A 22,496-nucleotide genomic window follows, 5' to 3' on the forward strand; every position below is an offset into this window, starting at 1 on the left:
TTCAGCTGGAGGTCTGAACACAATAACCAAGGCCTTGTCAATCAATGGAACAAACCACTTTGATCTTTGGATCAAAAGACACCAACTGCTGTTTAATTAAAAATGTAGTAAGTTATTCAAAAATTTGTGAAAGCAGATGACGTCATCCCAAGAAGGTGTCCCTGGTGTTTTCACATAATAGCTCGTATTAATGAGCACATGATCTGAAACAGAGTCCCAGATCAGTGAAATTATGAATATGTGTTAACTATCTAGTAGAAGACTGTTTTTCATGAGTAAATCATTTTCTTACCTGCATTACCTATACTATGTCAGAATGAAAGAATGTAGAGTCAACATGGTATTAGGCTGCACATTAAACAGTCTATCCTGTAGTCTATGTCCTATGAAACCTGGCTGCATTACCAACATTGGCCCAGAATTTACTGCAAAAATAATGGCGAGTTCACGGCGCACACCTTTATTAATGTGTAAAATACCCCACAATTTGTGGCGACGAAGAGATACGCATGAGTTGCGAATTGCCACAAATTGCTGGATGATTTGCACCACTCCGCTGTTAGCCTCGCAAAATCCGGAGCTCGTCATCAACCTCCCCATGTGTGTCAAGAAATTGCTGCATTTGCGCTGTAAGAACGAATTAAACTTGCTGCAGAAAGTTAGGGCTGTTATTTCACGGCATAAGGACCCTGTTTATGGGGTAATTTGTTTCCAGTGGCCTTTCACTTTGAAACTAGTTAGTAATTAATGATAATTGTTCTGCACATGCCACATAAAGCACGCAACCTGGATGCAACTTAAACTGGGGAAATTATAAAAGGAAATAAATCCTTTGCAGAGAAAAAAAATGCGTTAGGGAATGCAACTAAATGATAGAATTGAAAGGAAACAGAGAGATTACAGATTGGAAAGTGTTTCACTGGCTGCGAATGAGAATTCGCAGGCTGGTAACTGGCTGGGAAAGCAAGAAATGTTTCTGACCAGTAGAGAGGAAGATCATCAAATTTGATTTGTTGTGAATTGCTATAGAAAATATGTAACTTTTGCGTGTAGGCAGCAGCTGCTTTCGGTTTTTGAATTTCATGAATTAAAAAACAACCTGAACCCTGGGCAGGAGGCTGTCTTATTCATATGTATGTGTCATGTTCCATAGGTGTGTAATTGGGTGATATTTTAATAAACATTGTTTAAATATTCAGATGTCTAAGCTGCCATTTCAGAACTTTGCTAACCATTCAAATTCTTAAATTTCATTGGTTAAGGAGATAAACTATTTCACCAAGGTTCCAGATGCCCCGTTGACTGTTATCAATTCGCATTTCCAGCAACGTGCAGCACAAAATTAATTGGAGCTGAAGGATGGGAAAAACATCCAACTCACGCCGCTCACAGCGAGATGCCCTACTCCAGCAAATTCTGGGCCATTATGTGAAAGAGCTTGACAAGTTTCACCCATAGCACCTCAGAACCAACATGCACATCAAATGACAAGACTACATTGCCAACTCTATGATGGTGAAATGTGGAACGTCATTGAGACGATGTTAATAAAAGCACAACTCTGCTTAGCGACAAGTATTGTTTAGATGGATAATGTAACCTCCCACGCATGCTTTGTATGGTGAGCTCAAACGTGATGCATTTTGGGTGCGAGCAGAGGGAGTATTGAAGCATATCCTGAAGCCATATGCCATTGATGCACAACTGGGAGATGCTTACAGCAGACTGACCAAGATGATGTTCAATATTATAGCAAGAGTGGACTATTTTGAATGCTGCGTTATCAACAGCAACAAGAAAAGTGGTTACTGTGGAAACTGCATTAGCAGCAGTAACTAAATGACCGAAACAGGATGGTGTTCATTGCAGGGATTCCTTTGCAGGGATTCCTTTGTTTCACAGATTGGACTACACAAGCATGATTGGGTCCATAGAAAATCAATAATTCTCAACCAGTTGTCTTTGTGATTTGAAGGGTGACATACTATGTCATGCTTCTAGGGGTTTATTTTTTATTTGTCATGCGATTTGATCTATAAAGACATTTTACACGAATAACACAGGTCATGTGCATAATGCTACTCTGCCTTCAATTTGTAACTACTGTATTTTTATAATGCAAGAAGAAAGTAGCTATTGATTGCACTAATCTATATTATAATTATTTTGATGGTAGTTTCTATATTTGACAATGTTACCCAATTGTATTTGAGTCAGATTTTTATAAAAGTTTTTAAAAAATTGTTTGGCATTGCAATGAGAACTATTACAGTGTAGGACTGTTCTGTTTTAAAGAACAAAATCAGCTGCAATACAGCCTTCAATTAAAAGCAGGTGCTTAAAAATCAATTTCAGCAAAAATGTACCGCTAGAAAAATGTTTTCTGGTTTCTCCATAAAATTCTGTTTTGTCCATTACTCTGTTTACGTGGAGTAACTTTCTGTATTTCTCACATCAGACACATCTCCACTTTTTTTTTAAGAAGTTTTATGGTGGGTGATCAACATGGTGTAAAACGTTGCAGTTTGCGGTAATGTCTCAGCTACATCTTGTGTGCAGTACCTGTGCTATGCCTTCCATATACAACTATGGATCTGCTTCTAGTCAGTTTAAGTGAGGCATGTTTAAACTTTTACAGCACAGCGAAAATATGCCAACTTGACGTAGTCACGCAGTAACTTTAAATATAGAAATTTATAATAAACAACAGCAACCGCAGCTTGCATTTATATAGCACCTTTAACATAGTAAAACATCCCAAGGCACTTCACAGGAGCGATTATCATCAACAACTTGCATTTATATAAAGTAGAAAAACTATGTAGTGAAGAGGAGAGGTAGGGCTGGGTGTCGTCAGCGTACATGTGGAGGCTGACCCCATGTAAGTGGATTATGTTGCTAAGGGGCCAGGTGTAGATGGGGAGGGGGACAAAGATAGATCTTTGGGGAACTCCGGAGGTAACAGTGTGGGAGTGGGAAGAGAAACCAAAGTTTGCCAGTGTCTTATATTGGTAAGTTTGCACAATTTTGGCTGGTTAAGCTTCAAAAGTACTCCTATGCACACTCAGAAAGGGGAAGTAATTTTTTGCCAATCAGAACCTAAGCTCTCTGAGCTTAGGTAATGAAGTGTGTCACCACAGAGAGGGAGTGTTCACTTCAGGTCGGGCAAACACATATATGATTTCCCAGTAATTTGGTTTTGAGATTCTTAAGCATGTTTCTGTGCATACCAGACTTCCGGCTGACCAAATACTGAAAATTGAGGATAGCCCATTGATTATCGCTTTCGGAGCCATTGATTACCACTTTTGGAACCACAATTACAACCGACATAAATCCTGCTTCAAAACACAAGGGTACTGGCCAATTTAACAAATAAATTGCTAGTTGTTCCCACATGTTCATGTTATACAGACATTGTGGCAAAACTTGAAAATCAAAATAATAATATGTTGTAGTAATCTAGGGTTCAAAATGACCTAGAAAGGAAAAGCATTTCTGTAAACTGCATTCGCAATTCAGTTTTAGTATTTCTCTTTTTCTGTTTTGCAGGTACAGGAGACATTGTAGCCATTATGATTCCTGAGCTGAAAGGACGTGAGATTATGAGCCTACTTGAAAGGAATGTCACCATAATGATGTACATAACAATTGGAACACGTAATTTACAAAAATATGTCAGCCGTACCTCAGTTGTATTTGTGTCGATCTCATTCATTGTGTTAATGATCATTTCGCTGGCCTGGTTAGTCTTCTACTATATCCAGAGGTTCAGATATGCAAATGCTCGAGATCGGAATCAGGTAAGGTAATTTTAATCCTTGGATTTTAACAGTATAGTTGGCTATTTAGTTTTATTTTGAAAACCTTGCATATTCAGAAACAATGTTTAAATGTTTTCTGTCACTTGTCCCTGGGATGACAATTGTTGTTTCTGTTTTACATTGGGATAACCCATGGGAACCAAAAGCTTTTTTAAAAAAAAAGTGTTTTTGTTTCCCAAATTAAATCAATTCATTGTATTAATTTCAAACGAATGATAGGCACTGGTGCCATGAATCCATCAGGAGTGATTCATGGAAAAGGAATTGATCCTGTGATCATATGCTTCCAGCAGTGAGCTAGCAGCTGTATCTCTGAACCTTAGCTAGAAGTGCATGATTGTGACATCACTCTTAGAAAGTGTGGGAAACCCTAGAACTTGTGCTGCTTGGTCAGTGACTTCTGCAGCTGTTTGCAGTGGGCCAATAAGACCAACCTTGTGCTTCCCCCGATCACTTCTTCTCTGAGCTGCTGGTCTGTAACCCCCGTTCTATCTACGTCATTCTCTATTAAAACATTAAACAGCATGAATGAATAAGCTCTCATTTCCGTAACCCCTGCATAGCCCAAATAATCCAGCCAAGCTCTGACCATAGGTACTTCTGTGGTCATCCACAGCTCCTAGATGCAGGCAACTTTGCCTTTATGTAATGGTAGTCCTTCATCAGGCTGCTATGTACTGTCGTCAAAAAGCAGGCAGTATCTCTCAACCCCTTTATATGCATCCCATTCATTTTGACTGAGTGAAGGTTATGAGTCAACCTATCTATATCAGCGGCAACTGTGTAACTGGCCATCATGAGCTCAAGTGGCCTCCTGGTTTGCGTTTTTAAGACATCAGCAGTGGTTCTCTTTGTGGTCTACTTCACTGCATTTAAAACACGATCTCATTATCTTCAGATCTCTAGCTTCTGCTGGGCTGTCTCCTGCCACCCCCGCCCTAGGGCCCTGCCCGAGCAAGCTGAGCAGGTGGCTCACTGAGTAGCTCATTCATGAGACAGCATAAGGCATCTGGTCTCCCAACTGTGTGACGGCTCACCTGTGCTCATGAGGCCATGAAATGATTAGCGCATGTACCTAGCTGCTCGAGAGTTTTTACTCATGATCAGGTAACCAGATTATTAAATTCCTTTGAGCCTATTTCCGGGAATCTGTCCATTAATATTAAATGGCAAAACGTTCATAGTCTATTATGCCTTCATTTTCCAGCCATTTCTGGCACGTGTCTTTGAGGTGGATAGCTATATTCCAGATTCTTTCTTAGTTTCTTAAATTTGTGACTGAATGCTTCAGGGGTTAAATTGTAAGCCATGAGAATAGCACACGTTGCCATATTGTAGTCTGTACTATCAACAGGATTGACATGAAAAAAACACTACAACCACTTTTCTGGATAAATCTATCAATATCATCTACTTTAAAAGTAAAAAAAAATGATTTAATAAAATGATGGGCCCCAAATTCAGAGGTTCAAATGACGTCATTAGACCCCGAATTCTGGATATTTATGAGGTGCCTGCACCGGCCACTTTCCCCTCGACCAGAATTGGCGCAGTTTAAATGGTGGTGTGAGAACACAACAGGCAGCACCTTGACTATAATTTGAACCCTCCCACCTGCCCGCCCGCCTGCACTATTCACACCGGGCAGGCAGGTTTAAAATTGGGGCTTCCGCCTTTTATCAGAGCTGACTCATGCTGCCCTGTATCTAATTGTATGATACCAAAACCTGAGGTACGACAGTAAGTACTCCCTTGTGAACTGAATCAAATATTCATGTCTTCAATCTCTCCAGGCCTCAGCCCATTTGCTGCTGAAACTCACATCCATGCCTTTGTCACACCCGGACTCGACTGTTCCAGTGATCTCCTGGCAAACCTCCTTTCCTGCATACTCTGTAAATTTCAACTCATCCAAAACTCTGCAGTCCGTATCCTGTTGCGCTCACCAATCACTCCTGTCCTTGCTGAACTACAATGACTCCCAGTCCCCCAAAGCCTCAAATTTTAAATTCTGTTCATTGTGTTTAAATCTTTTCATGGCCTTGCCCCTTCCTATCTCTGTAATCTTCTCCAGCCCGACAGTACCCCCGGATTTCTCTGTTCCTTCAACTCTAGACTTGTGCATACTTTGCTCCCTTCGTCCCACTACTGGTGGCCGTATCTTCAGTCATCTGGACCCCATGCTCTGCAATACCCTCCCTAAACACCTCCACTTATCCACCTCCTTTTCCTCCTTAAAATCCACCTCTTTGACCAAGCTTTTGGTCACTCCTCCTAATACCGCCGCCATTGGCTCAGTGTTAATTTTTGTCTGACTGCGTCTTTTCAGTCAACGTTGGTTGAGTGTCTTTCTGTCTAAAGAACACGTGCAGTTCTAAGGTTTCAGGGAGGGGCTGACTCAGCTTGTTACTCATACTTTTCAGCCATAGATTATAATGTATGTTTTGGTTCAATGATCAGTTTACATAGAAAGTGCTAATTTTACTTAAGAAAAATTGGAATTTGGCCTTTTAAAACCAAAACATGTCCATTTTAGGATATCAAATGGTACAATTTTTGAAGAATTGCTGTTCTTTTATGCTTGAGTGTTGGTATGCCGAGTACATAATTTGCTTACTCTACTGCATGAAATAATTGTAAGCCAGATATAGCCAAGAATGCACATTGATGTGAGATTTGGAAAATCATAAATGTGGAAGTAGCCTTCAATTATTTGTCCTCATTATGCAACTTCCAATTAATAATAGAATATTGTTATCCCAAAGAACCTGGCTACGTTGATGTCAGCTTACCACACTTCAGGGTCATGTGGAAAATTGAAATTTTGCCCTTTTTGCACATGGGCAGCACTGTTGTTAAGAATAAAAATTAGTAAAAGGGCCAGGAAAATCTGAATCTGTAGTATGCGAGTAGAGTTAAATTGAAGAATTCAGGAAATGAACTTGAATTGATCTAATTTGGGTCACTCATTTTGTTGTAATAAGACGGTCCATCATGGTGGGTTTCAATGTGGAGCTGATGGAGCTGAAATTGGACAGAATGGTCCCAAAGCTCTGCGCAAAGCCTTGCGACAAGTTGGAGCTGGAGTCCTCCGTGCTCCATGACATTGTGTTCAAGCTCTCTGGCAGGCTGCCCAGTGCACCAAGCATTTCCCGGTGTATGTCCATGAGCCTTCTTCGGTAGCCTGAGCCACCAATGTCAGCATCTGAGTACTATGAAGTAGAACTAGTATGCGACCTTGCCCTCTGGCGAGCTGGCATCTGTAGCGTCCTATCCCCCTGCCCAAACTCCTGCACACTTGTGCCCGGTGAGTCATCATGTGCATATCCCTCTTCTTACTAAGTCTTTAAAGTCCGTGTATTGTCAGTATCTGAGCTGGTGGTTAAGTGACTGTTCATCTCCTGCAACACAGCACTCCTTTTTTTTTCCATTGCCTGAGGAGCGTCGACATTCTTAGTGCTGAAATGAAAGTAAGAGAGAAGGGTTAGTTTGTGGCGTGAGGAAGAGCAATGAGAAAGTGGGTGTTGAAAGCATCTGCAGCGTGTCATGCAGAGTGTGTGAGGTGAGGGAGAAGTCAGAATAAACAAAGAGGATATTTGCGTCCAGTACTCCATCTGGAAGTATATTCCACAGGGTGATTACATTTTGTGAGAAGTAAAATTTCCTGGTATCAGTCTTAAAAGCTCATTCCTCTTGTTTGAGCTTGTGACCCCCTGTTCTACTCCCACAGTTTAATTTAAAGTAATATTTTGGGTTAATTTTTTCTAAAGTCTGAAAATCTTATATGCCTCCATAGGATCGTCTCTTGGACACCTCCTTTCCAGGTTGAAAGCCCAAGTTTCTCCAGTCTTTCCTCATATTTCAGACTGCTAAATCTGGGATCAGCCTCTTAGCTCTTTTCTGCACTGCCTCCACAGCCTGCACGTCTCTCTTTTTTGGAGGCCAGAACTGGATGCAATATTCAAGGTGTGGCCTGACCAAAGTGCTATAAAGTTTGATCATTACCTCTTCTGACTTGGTCTACATAGCCAAATCAGTAGAATACAACATTTTATAGGATTTGTTGTTTGCTGCTCTGCATAAATTGGACATGTTTAGTGTTGAGTTTACTCTGACACCATGGGGCCGATTTTCGGATGTCGGAGCGGGTGCGTTGGGGGCTCGTAAAATGGCAGAATCCCGGAGTGGGTTCGGAGCCCTGCTCCAATCTGCTGACTTCCGGTTCCCCAGTGATGCGCGCGCAGCTCCCGAATGTGGGAATTCCACCAGCAATTAAAGCCGGCGGGATGCTGCTTTACGTAGTTAGGTAGATAGTTGAGGTAGTTGGGAGACCTCATTGAGTGGAGATTTTGGCAGGGGTGCAATTTTGAAGGGTCCTCAGCGTATTTCCCGCGCTGTGGGAAACACTCCCTGTTGTAGCAGATGTGTTTCAGCCAGCGGGAGATGCAAAGGTAGGGGGAAACCTCATTTATTGCAGCAGGGCACTGCCACTTCAGACAAAGTTTTGGCTGCAACACCTTTGTCTTTCCACTCAATATTCTTAATTTATACCCAAAACTCTGCTGTGCAAAGACATTTACCTACTTTGCAGACCCCCTCAAACCGTCACCATCAGGATGTGGGGCGCCATGACTGCATTCATCACTTCATCCGAGGACAAGCAACATTGCCAGCCTCGCCAGGCACGCCGTCGAACTCCACAACACTGTGCTGCGCCACAGGCACCAGCACAACAGCACGGAGGGCAGCAACAGAGAGAACGACATTGCAGGAGACGCTACCCTTGCAGCAGGGTCTACAAACTAAGGCTCAGCTTCCTGGACATCTCTGAGGAGCAGTGCATATGGAGGCTCAGAGTCAGTCGTGGGCATCCGCAGCCTCCTTCATGCTGAGCTGCTCCCGGCTGGCCTGAGCAGCATCTCCTTACCTGTCGCTGTCAAAGTCACCACTGCCCTCAACTTCTTCACCTCCATATCATTCCAGCGTACCACCGGGGACATCGCCGGGGTCTCTCAGTCGTCTGCACACAAGTGCATAAGGCAGGTCACCAACGGCTTGTTTCGCAGGGCCTCGCACTATGTCAACTTCCCCATAGATGACCTCAGCCCGACGGAGAGAGGGCAGTGGGATTCCACGCTGTGGTTGGCTTCCCACTGGTGCAGAATGTAATTGATTGCACCTATATAGCAATACGAGCGCCTCCACACGAGCCAGGACTGTTCATCAACAGAAAGGGCTATCGCTCCATCAACACTCAGCTCATCTGTGACCACCGCAAGAGATTCCTTCACGTGTGCACCAGATGCCCTGGCAGCTGCTACAATTCTTTCATCCTCCGGGAGTCCAATATCCCTCCCCTCTTCCATGCACCGAACACCCACAAGGGCTGGCTCCTCGGGGACAAGGGATATCCCCTGCACACATAGCTCATGACACCTCTAAGGAACCCCACCACGAGCAACAGCGTCGCTATAACGACAGCCACATCGCTACTAGGTCTACAATTGAGCATGCTGCAGGTTCATTGGTGAGCCGTGCTTGAAACTCCATGAGGGCTAGCCTTCCCTCCATCGTAGACATTCCCGCACTTGCCCACGACACTATCTCAGAGATGCCCGTATGTCCCTGTAACAATATCTGACATACCCTCCCTTACCTGTTCCACGATTCCAGTCATGCAGGAGTTGGAATCTGCGCGGTTGGGGAGAGTGCGTGTGGCACCTGTTCCAGCACCTTGCAAATGTGCTGCTGCCCCTTGATCATTCTTTTCATGGATGGCCCCAGGGTTCAGCATCTGTGTGCAGCTGAGCAGAGCCTCGAGAAGACTGCTTCCACTGACGCGGACTCTCCACAGCTGCCCCTGCCACCAGTGTCTGCTCGTGCTCACGTGTGTGGTGACTCACCATGTGCAACCCCAACTCTGAGGACGGGGACCCACTGAGGTGTGTGCATCTGCGCTGGTGGATGGCTTGCTCAGATGTGACAGTGCCCCCTCAGAGGCCGGCAGGTCCTCTGAGGAATCGCCCTGTGCCGTCACAGCGGTCGCTGAAGGCCCTGTAAGAGAACAGAAGGCAATATTAAGCATGATGACAGATGTTGAGGTGCTGAAGATGGCATGGCATGTTATTGGGTGTACTGAATGTTAAAGTTCTGTCACCAGCCGTTTGTCGGGTGGCAGTCTCGGTGTCCCCAATGGACAGGCACTCGAGGATGCGGCTCAGTTCCAGTGCCTCCTGCTCCGCATCTGTGAGGACTAGATTTTTTTTTATTTGTTCATGGGATGTGGGCGTCGCAGCCAAGGCCAGCATTTATTGCCCATCCCTAATTGCCCTTGAGAAGGTGGTGGTGAGCCACCTTCTTGAACTGCTGCAGTCCGTGTGGTGAAGGTTCTTCCACAATGCTGTTAGGAAGGGAGTTCCAGGATTTTGACCCGGCGACGATGAAGGAACGGAGATACATTTCCAAGTCGGGATGGTGTGTGACTTGGAGCGGAACGTGCAGGTGGTGTTGTTCTCATGTGCCTGCTGCCCTTGTCCTTCTAGGTGGTAGAGGTCACGGGTTTGGGAGGTGCTGTCGAAGAAGGCTTGGCGAGTTGCTACAGTGCATCCTGTGGATGGTACACACTGCAGCCACAGTGCGCCGATGGTGAAGGGAGTGAATGTTTAGGGTGGTGGATGGGGTGCCAATCAAGCGGGCTGTTTTGTCCTGGATGGTGTCGAGCTTCTTGACTGTTGTTGGAGCTGCACTCGTCCAGGCAAATGGAGTGTATTCCATCACACTCCTGACTTGTGCCTTGTAGATGGTGGAAAGGCTTTGGGGAGTCAGGAGGTGAGTCACTCGTCGCAGAATACCCAGCCTCTGACCTGCTCTTGTAGCCACAGTATTTATGTGGCTGGTCCAGTTAAGTTTCTGGTCAATGGTGACCCCCATGATGTTGATTGTGGGGGATTCGGCGATGGTTATGCCGTAGAATGTCAAGGGGAGGTGGTTAGACTCTCTCTTGTTGGAGATGGTCATTGCCCGCCACTTGTCTGGCGCGAATGTTACTTGCCACTTATGAGCCCAAGCCTGGATGTTGTCCAGGTCTTGCTGCATGCGGGCACGGACTGCTTCATTATCTGAGGGGTTGCGAATGGAACTAAACACTGTGCAATCATCAGCGAACATCCCCATTTCTGACCTGATGATGGAGGGAAGGTCATTGATGAAGCAGCTGAAGATGGTTGGGCCTAGGACACTGCCCTGAGGAACTCCTGCAGCAATGTCCTGGGGCTGAAATGATTGGCCTCCAACAACCACTACCATCTTCCTTTGTGCTCGGTGCGGCCCCTCTCCGGACCTCTCCCTCTCCCGTGCATTCTGGGCGAGTGAGTGATGGTGACGTGGCCAACCGCTGAGTGCATTGGTTTGGGTGAGGCTGACCGAGAAAGAGATGTATCAGAGGGTGAGTGTGAGACAGAGCAATGACATTGTATGAGGATTGGGTTGAGTGGTAAAGGTGGGATGAGTACTGGGGAGGTGAGGAAGTGGTGAGTAAGTGCAGGTAAGTTGAGGAGGTGTGAGGAGTGATGTGATAGAGTAGTGTTGGCAGTGCAGAATGAGTAGTAGGATGGGGGCAGTGATGTGGAAGACGGAGTGTTGGAGAATCAATAAGTGTACTCACTTTGGCTGACCTAGTTAGGTCATTGTAGCGCTTCCTGCACTGTATCCAGGTACGGGAGATGTTGCTGCTGCTGGTGACCTCCTCTGCCAACTCGAGCCAGGACTTCTTGGTGGCAGAGTAGGCCGCTTCCTCCCGTCCGCCGGGTAGAATATATCCCTCCTCCTCCTCCTCCTCCTCCTCCTCGCCCCATCCAGTAGGACCTGGAGTGAGGCATCAGTAAAGCTGGGAGCAGCCTTTCGCTTGGGCTGCTCCATTCTATAATTTTGGGTGTTTGCTCCAGGAGCAGCATTGGAGGACTGCCCATTTAATAGGGCCCCTCCAGCTGACAGCCTGTGATGCGGTTGCGCAGTCCGCCCGCTGCGCCGTTTGACGACGGGAAACCCAGAAGCCACGTTAAGTGGCTTCAATTTACCCGCGATCGCGTGGGGAACGGACGGATTTGACTGGGCGAGTTACCCACATGCCCAGTTGCGCCCCCCCCCCCCCCCCCCCCCAGCTGCCATCCCGCCTCCCTGGTAATATCGGGGCCCAGAGGTCTCTTTCAGCTTCATCCTTGGCTATTTCAACACCATTCGGGAAGTATGTGGATTATCTGTTTTTCTTCCAATGTGTCGCACTTTACATTTGTCTGTATTAAATGTAACCTGCCATTTACTTACATATCTTGTCCAACTCATTTTGTAGTTTCAGAGCTGACCCTTCTGATTCCAGTGCCCCATGTAGTTTAGTATTATCTGCAAGTTTGACCAATTTGAGATTTTACCATTTTGCATTAATTTTCATTACTCATTCAGAAATTGAGGAAGGCTGCAGGATACGTTTTTTTTAAATCAATTTTCAATTTAGAGAGAACCTGATTCAAGCATAAAGTATCTTGGCAATCTAGTTTATTGATATAATCAAGGTTCTGCTATAATCTCTAGTAAGTAGGTTAATTTTCCAAGCTTAACTGTTTAAAGGGTTAAAATGGTAAATTTTCACATCTGTGCAAATTATTGAACCCTATGTCTACTATTTTATTGCAGTTTAGTCTAATCTAATAAACTATAATTAGACCTCTACAGCTGGATGGAATAGAATCAAATTTCTTTTCCTTTGACTGATACTGTGCTTTGAAGGTTGATGTTTTTTAAATGTTCCACAACACTAAAGCTAGTTCTGAGTCTTAAAGCTTAAAATTGTAAGCATGGAATGTGCATGATCTGCCAAATTGCCAAGCCAATCAACTTACTGGATTAATCATGGATGCGAGTTATAAATAAGGTGCACAGTACTGCTCAAACACACAACCTATACACAATTACCAACAAAAGTTGATGAGTTTGAACATTTTGTAAACTGAAATGCTTGTATGACTGCTTTTGATGATCTAAGGAACCAGGCTGTCATGCTTACTTAATATAGTTCCCTAATTAACAAGTACTGTTACCTCCAATGTAGTTTAATAAAAAATTTTACATAATTTTCAAATGTCCCCTGGTGGGATTACTGTTCGAGAGAGAATTCAAAGTCTTTTACTCTGCCAGTTACCAAGAGGCGAACAAAAAACATGCAAAAAAGATAAATGTTAGCATTTTGTTGCTCTCATATATAATATTCTCAGACTAATGACAAAGTACTGACACATAACAGCAGGCTATTGAGTTTATCTGGAGTAATTTGTATGCTTTCATCTGGCAGATCAAGGCAACAGGTAGTACAGAGGTGCATTGTTCTAAGTTGGCCAGAATATGTGAGTCTTCAGAGTGTCTCTGCCAATTTGCACTACAATGATGATTATATGTGGAGAGTGGAGGTTGAACAAATAATGACATTGTTAGTTTACTTAATGTAGGTGTAGTTTTTCCATTCATTAAAAAAAGTTCAAGCTCAAACTCTACATAGCGAGGTCACTCATTGACAAGGCACTGGTTTGTGTTTTCATGGACAAATGGATGGAATTGCGAAATAAGATTCCCAACACTGGTTAAAATCACATATTGTAAACAGGCCATGTTTATCTGCATTACCTGTTATGCCTGTAGGTGGTCCGATGATGTCTTTACAATGTTAAATGTCATGTTTGATTACAGAACATTTATTGCTACTTTATATTGGCTTTGTCAACATTCATTACCACACCATGGCCACTTAGCTTTGTAACAATTTGTTGTCACTGTATGCTTTCACCTGGCAGCTCAAGGCAACAGGTAGTACAGAGATGATATGTTCTAAGTTGGCCGGAACAGGTAGGTCTTCAGAGTCTCTGCCAATTTGTGCACTACAATATGTGGAGAAAGTTAAGTCTTGTCTATTCCAGTCTAAGAACCCTTTTAACGATGTGATATGTGTTAATTACAGCCAATCAACCTCTCTGGCACTGAAAATTAACTATTACAAGTGTGGAATCTCATTCCTTCAGGTTTTAATTGTTGATGGAGATTTTAAAAATGCAAAATTTTAAATTTTTACTTTTTTTTACACCAGGGGGTATATGTACACAAATCTTTAAAGGTGGCAGGACACGATGAGAAGGCTGTTTAACAAAGGATTTGGGATCCTGGGGTTTATTAATAGAGGCATAGATGATAAAAGCAAGGAAGTTATGCAAAACCTTTTATAAATCACTGGTTAGGCTGCAGGTGGTGTATTGTTCAATTCTGGGCACCACACTTTAGGAAATATGTTTTTAGGAAAGACTGCACAAGGCTATGTGTGCAGAAGAGATTTACTAGAGTGGTAGAAGGGACGAGGGACTTTAGTTATGTGGAGAGACTGGAGAAGCTGGGTTTTTTCTCCTTAGAGCAGAGAAGGTTAAGAGGAGATTTGATAGAGATATTCAAAATCATGAATGTTTTTGATAGAGTAAATAAGGAGAAACTGTTTCCAGTGGCAGAAGGGTCCGTAACCATTGGACACAGATTTAAGGTGATTGGCAAAAGAGCCAGAGGCGACATGAGGAAACATTTTTTTGCACTGCAAATTATAATGATCTGGAATGCACTGCCTGACAGGGTGGTGGAAGCAGATTCAGTAGTAATTTTCAAAAGGGACTTGGATAAATACTTCAAGGGAACAAATTTGCAGGGCTATGGGGAAAGAGCAGGGGAATGGGACTAATTGGATAGCTCTTTCAAAGAGCCGGCACAGGCATGATGGGCCGAATGGCCGCCTCCTATGCTGTACCTACTATGATACTTTTCCTTTCTGTCTCTTTTTTTCTCTCAATCCAATCTTCCTTTCCCTCTTTTTATTTCTCGTTCTGATTTGAACACCTCCCACTGTTCACCTGTAGTTTTATCCTTTAATAGGTCTGCCCAGTCTACTGTGGTCAATTTCTGCCTCATCCCTCCAAAGTCAGCTTCACCTAAATTTAAAACCTTAGTTTTTGACTCACCCGACTCCCTCTCAAATCTAATATCAAATTCTATCATATTATGGTCTCTGTTAGCTAGGTGTTCCCTTACTGTTAGACTTTTGACTAATGCACACTCATTACTCATCACTAAATCTAATATGGCCTGTTCTCTTGTTGGTTCAAGAACATAATGTCCCAGAAACTGGCCCCAATATACTCAAGAAATTTGCTGCCTTTGGGACTCGAGCTGTCCTGCTTCCCCCAGAAGGGCAGGTGACAGAAGTGTTAGTGAGGGATCACTTTGGGACCAGTGATCATAATTCCATTAGTTTTAAGATAGCTATGGAGAAGGATAGGTCTGGCCCAAAAGTTAAAATTCTAAATTGGGGAAAGGCCAATTTTGATGGTATTAGACAGGAACTTTCAGAAGTTGATTGGGAGAGTCTGTTGGCAGGCAAAGGGACGTCTGGTAAGTGGGAGGCTTTCAAAAGTGTGTTAACCAGGGTTCAGGGTAAGCACATTCCTTATAAAGTGAAGGGCAAGGCTGGTAGAAGTAGGGAACCTTGGATGACTCGGGAGATTGAGGCACGAGTCAAAAAGAAGAAGGAGGCATATGACATGCATAGGCAGCTGGGATCAAGTGGATCCCTTGAAGAGTATAGAGATTGCCGGAGTAGAGTTAAGAGAGAAATCAGGAGGGCAAAAAGGGGATATGAGATTGCTTTGGCAGATCAGGCAAAGGTGAATCCAAAGAGCTTCTACAAATACATAAAGGGCAAAAGGGTAACTAGGGAGAGAGTAGGGCCTCTTAAGGATCAACAAGGTCATCTATGCGCGGAACCACAAGAAATGGGTGAGATCCTGAATGAATATTTCACATCGGTATTTACGGTTGAGAAAGGCATGGATGTTAGGGAACTTGGGGAAATAAATAGTGATGTCTTGAGGAGTGTACATATTACAGAGAGGGAGGTGCTGGAAGTCTTAACGCGCATCAAGGTAGATAAATCTCTGGGACCTGATGAAATGTATCCCAGGACGTTATGGGAGGTTAGGGAGGAAATTGCGGGTCCCCTAGCAGAGATATTTGAATCATCCACCGCTACAGGTGAGGTGCCTGAAGATTGGAGGGTAGCAAATGTTGTGCCTTTGTTTAAGAAGGGCGGCAGGGAAAAGCCTGGGAACTACAGACCAGTGAGCCTGACATCTGTAGTGGGTAAGTTGTTAGAGGGTATTCTGAGGGACAGGATCTACAGGCATTTGGAGAGGCAGGGACTAATTAGGAACAGTCAGCATGGTTTTGTGAGAGGAAAATCATGTCTCACGAATTTGATTGAGTTTTTTGAAGGGGTAACCAAGAAGATAGATGAGGGCTGTGCAGTAGACGTGGTCTACATGGACTTCAGCAAAGCATTTGACAAGGTACCGCATGGTAGGTTGTTACATAAGGTTAAATCTCATGGGATCCAAGGTGAGGTAGCCAATTGGATACAAAATTGGCTTGACGACAGAAGACAGAGGGTGGTTGTAGAGGGTTGTTTTTCAAACTGGGTGCCTGTGTCCAGCGGTGTGCCTCAGGGATCGGTGCTGGGTCCGCTGTTATTTGTTATTTATATTAATGATTTGGATGAGAATTTAGGAGGCATGGTTAGTAAGTTTGCAGATGACACCAAGATTGGTGGCATTGTGGACAGTGAAGAAGGTTATCTAGGATTGCAACGGGATCTTGATAAATTGGGCCAGTGGGCCGATGAATGGCAGATGGAGTTTAATTTAGATAAATGTGAGGTGATGCATTTTGGGAGATCGAATCGGGCCAGGACCTACTCCGTTAATGGTAGGGCGTTGGGGAGAGTTATAGAACAAAGAGATCTGGGAGTATAGATTCATAGCTCCTTGAAAGTGGAGTCACAGGTGGATAGGGTGGTGAAGAAGGCATTCAGCATGCTTGGTTTCATTGGTCAGAACATTGAATGCAGGAGTTGGGATGTCTTGTTGAAGCTGTACAGGGCATTGGTGAGGCCACACTTGGAGTACTGTGTACAGTTCTGGTCACCCTATTATAGAAAGGATATTATTAAACTAGAAAGAGTGCAGAAAAGATTTACTAGGATGCTACCGGGACTTGATGGTTTGACTTACAGGGAGAGGTTAGACAGACTGGGACTTTTTTCCCTGGAGAGTAGGAGGTTAAGGGGTGATCTTATAGAAGTCTATAAAATAATGAGGGGCATAGATAAGGTCAATAGTCAAAATCTTTTCCCAAAGGTAGGGGAGTCTATAACGAGGGGGCATAGATTTAAGGTGAGAGGGGAGAGATACAAAAGGGTCCAGAGGGGCAATTTTTTCACTCAAAGGGTGGTGAGTGTCTGGAACGAGCTGCCAGAGGCAGTAGTAGAGGCGGGTACAATTTTGTCTTTTAAAAAGCATTTGGACAGTTACATGGGTAAGATGGGTATAGAGGGATATGGGCCAAGTGCAGGCAATTGGGACTAGCTTCGTGGTATAAACTGGGCGACATGGACATGTTGGGCCGAAGGGCCTGTTTCCATGTTGTAACTTCTATGATTCTATGATATGAAAATTAAAGTCTCCCACTGTAACCACTCTATTTTTGCAACAAGCTTCTCTGATCTCCACATTTATGAGGAGGTCTATAAACAACTACTTTATCAGGAGGTCTATAAATAACTCCCACCAAAGTCTTGCATCCTTTTCTATTCCTCAATTCTACCCAGAGAATTCCTACTGCCTGCTCACCCTTATTGATATCCATTGTTTCTAATGGTGTAATATTGTCCTTTGTCAATATTGCTACTCTTTTTCCAATTTCCCTGTCCTTTCTAAAGACCTTATAACCTGGTATATTTATCTCACAGTCGGGCCCAACTTGTAGCTAGGTCTCTGATGACCACTACGTCATACCCTTTAAGCTGAAATTGATCTCCCAATTCACTTGTTTTATTTCTTATGCTACGTGCATTAACCTATAGAACTTTTAATTTGGCAACAGACCCTACCCTGCCCTTTTGCCCTGATGTTTTTAACACATATTTTAACTTATCACACTCCTTGTTTTTTTTATCACTTCAGTTGTATTTTGATCAGTTATTTTGATGTTAGTTTCTACATTTTTTTCTGCACCTGAAGTATTTATATTATCTTTAACACTATTGATGACCTGGACATCACTCTCATCCCTTTTTTTAATCTTTAGGCTAATTTTATTTTTATTTCTGCCTGACCCCTCCCCCTCTTCATTGATATAAAGTCCTTTCTACAGCCCTATTTATCCTTTCCGCTAGGACCTTAGTCCCAGCCCGGTTCAGGTGCAGCCCGTCCCAGCGGTACAGCTCCTTCCTGTTAGGGGTTAAAATGTTAGGGGTTAACTAACAGGAAGGAGCTGTTAGGCGAAAGGTGGGAATGGTGTTCCACAAGGATGGGTGTTGGGACCACTGTGTTCACCATTTATAAAACGATTTGGACTCGGGAATCGGAAGTACAATTTCAAAATTTGTGGACGACACCAAATTGGGGACTATAGTTAATACTGAGGAGGACTGCGACAAAATACAGGAAGACACAAATAAACTTGCAGAATGGGCATGTAATTGGCAAATGAATTTCAATATAGACAAGTGTGAGGTGGTACATTTTGGTAGGAAGAATAAGGAGGCCACATACACCTTGGAAAATAAGAGTCTAAACGGGGTAGAGGAGCAGAGGGATCTGGGGGTACAGATACACAAATCACTAAAAGTAACAACTTAGGTTAATAAGGCCATAAAAAAAGGAAACAAAGCACCGGGGTTCACTTCTAGAGGAATAGAATTGAAAAGCAGAGAAGTTATGTTAAACTTATAGAACCTTGGTTAGACCTCATTTGGAGTACTGTGAACAGTTCTAGTGTCCATATTATAAAGAGGATATAGAGGCACTGGTGAAGATGCAAAAAAGATTTACTAGGATGATACTGGAATTGAGATTATACCTATTAGGAAAGATTGAACAGGCTGGGGCTCTTTTCTCTAGAAAAGAGAAGACTGAGGGGTGACCTGATGGAGGTCTTTAAGATTATGGAAGGGTTTGATAGGGTAGATGTAGAGAAGATGTTTCCACTTGTGGGGGGACCAGAATTAGGGGCCATAAATATAGGATAGTCACTAATAAATCCAATAGGGAATTCAGGAGAAACTTCTTTACCCAGAGAGTGGTTAGAATGTGGAATGCGCTACCACAAGGAGTAGTTGAAGTGACTAGTATGGATGCATTTAAGGGGAAGCTAGATAAACACATGAGGGAGAAAGGAATAGAAGGATATGTTGATGGGGTTAGATGAAGAAGGGTGGGTGGAGGCTTGTGTGGAGCATAAACACCAGCATGGACCTGTTGGGCCAAATCGCCTGTTTCTGTGCTGTACATTCTATGGAATTCACCCACTCTAATTTACATTTCCTTTTCAGTCCTTGCGCTGTTAATTTCACAATCCTTCAATCTGATTGGTTAAGGAGATATACAGTTCCTTGCCGTGTTCACTCAGGTCCCATATGCCCTGTTTCCCTAGCTGTGATGTTATCAGCTTGCACTTTCAGCAACTTGCCATGCAAAAAAATTAAAAACCTAACCGTGCAAGGACAAGTCTAAGTAACAGCAGATGGTGTTAGATGCCCTGCTACAGCAAATTATGGCTCAATAAATCAAACTAACCCTTAATATGGTGATGTTTAAATAATATCCCTAAACACTAGGGAACTAAATCAGCCAATTTAAAAAAAAAATCCTGACTTACCTTTTTAAAAAAAAGAACAGATTTATCCTTTCTGTAAGAAACCTATCTTAACCTCACAAAACATGCAAAAATCTCACAAGACAGAGTGGTGCAAACCTTGACTGCCTCATTTTCTTTCAAAAGTAGAAATGTTGCTAATCTACTTTAGAAACTTTTAGAAACAGTAATCCGGGACAGAATTAACAGTCACTTGGAGGAGGGTGGATTGATTAGGGAAAGCCAGCAGGGATTTGTTAAAGACAAATTGTGTTTAACTAAACTGATAGAGCTTTTTGATGAGGTAACAGAGAGGGTAGGTAAGGGCAATGCAGTTGATGTAGCGTATGTGGACTTTCAAAAGGCGTTTGATAAAGTGGCGCACGGTAGGCTTATCAAGATTGCGGCCCATGGAATAAAGTGGCTGTAGCAATATGGATACAGAATTGACTAAGGGACAGGAAACAGAGAGTAGTGGTGAATAATTGTTTTTTGAACTGGAGGGAGGTGTACAGTGGTGTTCCCCAGGGGTCAGTGCTGGGACTACTGCTTTTCTTGATATATATTAATGACTTGGACTTGGGTGTACAGGGCACAATTTCCAAATTTGCAGATGACACAAAACTTGGAAGAGCAGTAAACACTGAAGAGGATATTGATAGACTTCAAGAGGATATAGACAGGCTGGTGGCATGGGCGGTCACGTGGCAGATGAAATTTACGCAGATACATTTTGGTAGGAAGAACGAGGAGGGGCAATATAAACTAGAGGGCACCACTCTAAAAGGGGTAAAGGAACAGAGAGATCTGGGGGTATATGTGCACAAATCGTTGAAGGTGGCAGGGCAGGTTGAGAAAGTGGGTAAAAAAGCATATGGGATCCTGAGCTTTATAAATCGAGGCATAGAGTACAAAAGTATGGAAGTCATGATGAACCTTTATAAAACACTGGTTTGGCCACAACTGGAGTATTGTGTCCAGTTCTGGGCACTACACTTCAGGAAAGATGTGAAAGCCTTAGAAAGGGCGCCGAAGAGATTTGCTAGAATGATTCCAGGGGTGAGGGACTTTGGTTACTTGGATAGACTGGAGAAGCTGGGGTTGATCTCCTTGGAACAGATATGGTTGCAAGGAGATTTGATAGAGATATTCAAAATCATGAAGGGACTAGACAGAGAGAAACTGTTCCCATTGGCGGAAGGGTCAAGGACCAGAGGACATAGGTTTAACGAGATTGTCAAAAGAACCAACAATGACCTGAGGAAAAGCTGTTTTACACAGCGAGTGGTTGGAATCTGGAATGGTTTACCCAGTTCATCTCTAAGGATGTCCTGACATCAGGACATTGCTATCAGAAAGTGCCAACATAGTTCTTGGGAGCCACATAATACCCTATACTGCAGCCTAAAACCAGAAGCTTCAAACTAAGGACCTGGAACAGAGGAGATGAACTAGAATCCTAGCACAAGAAGTTCCTCATAGCCAGTATGAAAAACTTCTAATATAGGCCAAGACAGAGCTAAATAACGTGCTGTTCACAGGTGCTGAGCAGATAACTCCACTATACCAATGATAAATAATATAAGCATGGATAAACCTTGAAAACTCATACCATATACCCTGTGCAGATGGGTGTAAAAAAAGAACCACTGCATCAAGTCTAAAAATCAGACAACCAAACATCAGTGATCCTACTGAAATAAAATAGTTTGTCTCCCTCCACACCTCTTAAGGTGCAGGTGACACAGCAGGACCTCCTTGTCTCCTACCTTACAGAAGAAAATCCACAGGTGCGAGATGCCAAATTTTGATTACCAAATTCCAAAGAATTGTCACAAGCCTGCAGTCTGCCAAAACCCCAGGGCCAGATGAATTCCCTATTGAATTGCACAAAACTTTACTCACTGATCTGACTGCCTTGCTAATCTCTTGGCTTGCATCTGTGCTCCATTCCCTGGTCTGGCCATACTGGGGACCTGGGCATTACTTGTAGATATTGACTCCTTTTGCATTCTGGTTGCTCCCTCCCACTCTCCAAATACATCCCCTTGTTTCTTCCCTGCTAAGGCCTCTCTTTTCCCCCTCCAATTCCTAACTCTGGCCCTGTGTCCCACTTTCTCTCATCAGTTGTTGCCCATGGTATAGCGTTTCTCCGACAGCATCTCCTCCATACTGGTATATCTTTCCTGCCTTCTTTCTCAGCACCCGAGGCCTTAGAAAAGATAAGAGACGGATTATTTAGTACATTAGTAAAAGAACACATATGAGTGTTACCCAGAAACATTTGAGAATAACAAGAGAAGAGTGGAGAGGTTTACAGAAAGTGAGACAGAACGTTGCCCAAAATTTGCTAGGAAAACAATGGCGAATTCATGGTGCACGCTGTTATCAATATGTAAAAAAGCCCAGCAATTTGTGACAAGGAAGAGATACGGTGTGAGTTGCGAATTGCCACACGTTGCTGGACGATTTGCGCCATTAGCCTCACAAAAACGGAATCTCGTCGTCAACCTCCCCATGAGCGTCAAGGAATTGCTGGATTTGCGCCATAAGTATGAATTAAACTCGCCGCTGAAAGTTAGGGCTGCTATGTCACAGCGTAAGGACCCTGTTAATGGCGTGATGAATGGTCCTGACAAGCTACTCAACCTCGGAGGCCCAGAAAGGGAACAGTTGAAACTGTGGAGTCTCACTCCTGTAGGTAATGAATTGCTCCTAGAGTAATTTTAAATTTTAAATTTTTTTTCTTCTCTTTTTGTTTTTTTCTCTCTCCCAATCTAATCTTTCTTTCTGTATCTAATTTGACTCTAATTGACCCAATTTCCTTCTCCGTCGCTCGCTCTATTTCTTTCTCTATCCTTAAATTTCATTGATTAAGTAGATAGACTATTGGTCCCGTCGTTCACC

The 22,496-nt window shown here is 43.4% G+C and overlaps 1 protein-coding gene across 1 annotated transcript in view; it reads left to right on the forward strand.

Moving 5' to 3' along the window:
* Nucleotides 1-22,496, forward strand: part of rnf150a (ring finger protein 150a) — a 161,353-nt gene that overhangs the window by 40,328 nt on the left and 98,529 nt on the right. Inside the window, exon 2 of the mRNA XM_067993870.1 lies at nt 3,553-3,803. Coding sequence (XP_067849971.1) covers nt 3,553-3,803 — 251 coding nt within the window. The remainder of the gene's footprint in view (nt 1-3,552; nt 3,804-22,496) is intronic.

The sequence above is a fragment of the Heptranchias perlo genome, chromosome 1 (assembly GCF_035084215.1).
Source record: "Heptranchias perlo isolate sHepPer1 chromosome 1, sHepPer1.hap1, whole genome shotgun sequence".
Taxonomy (NCBI): Eukaryota; Metazoa; Chordata; class Chondrichthyes; order Hexanchiformes; family Hexanchidae; genus Heptranchias; species Heptranchias perlo.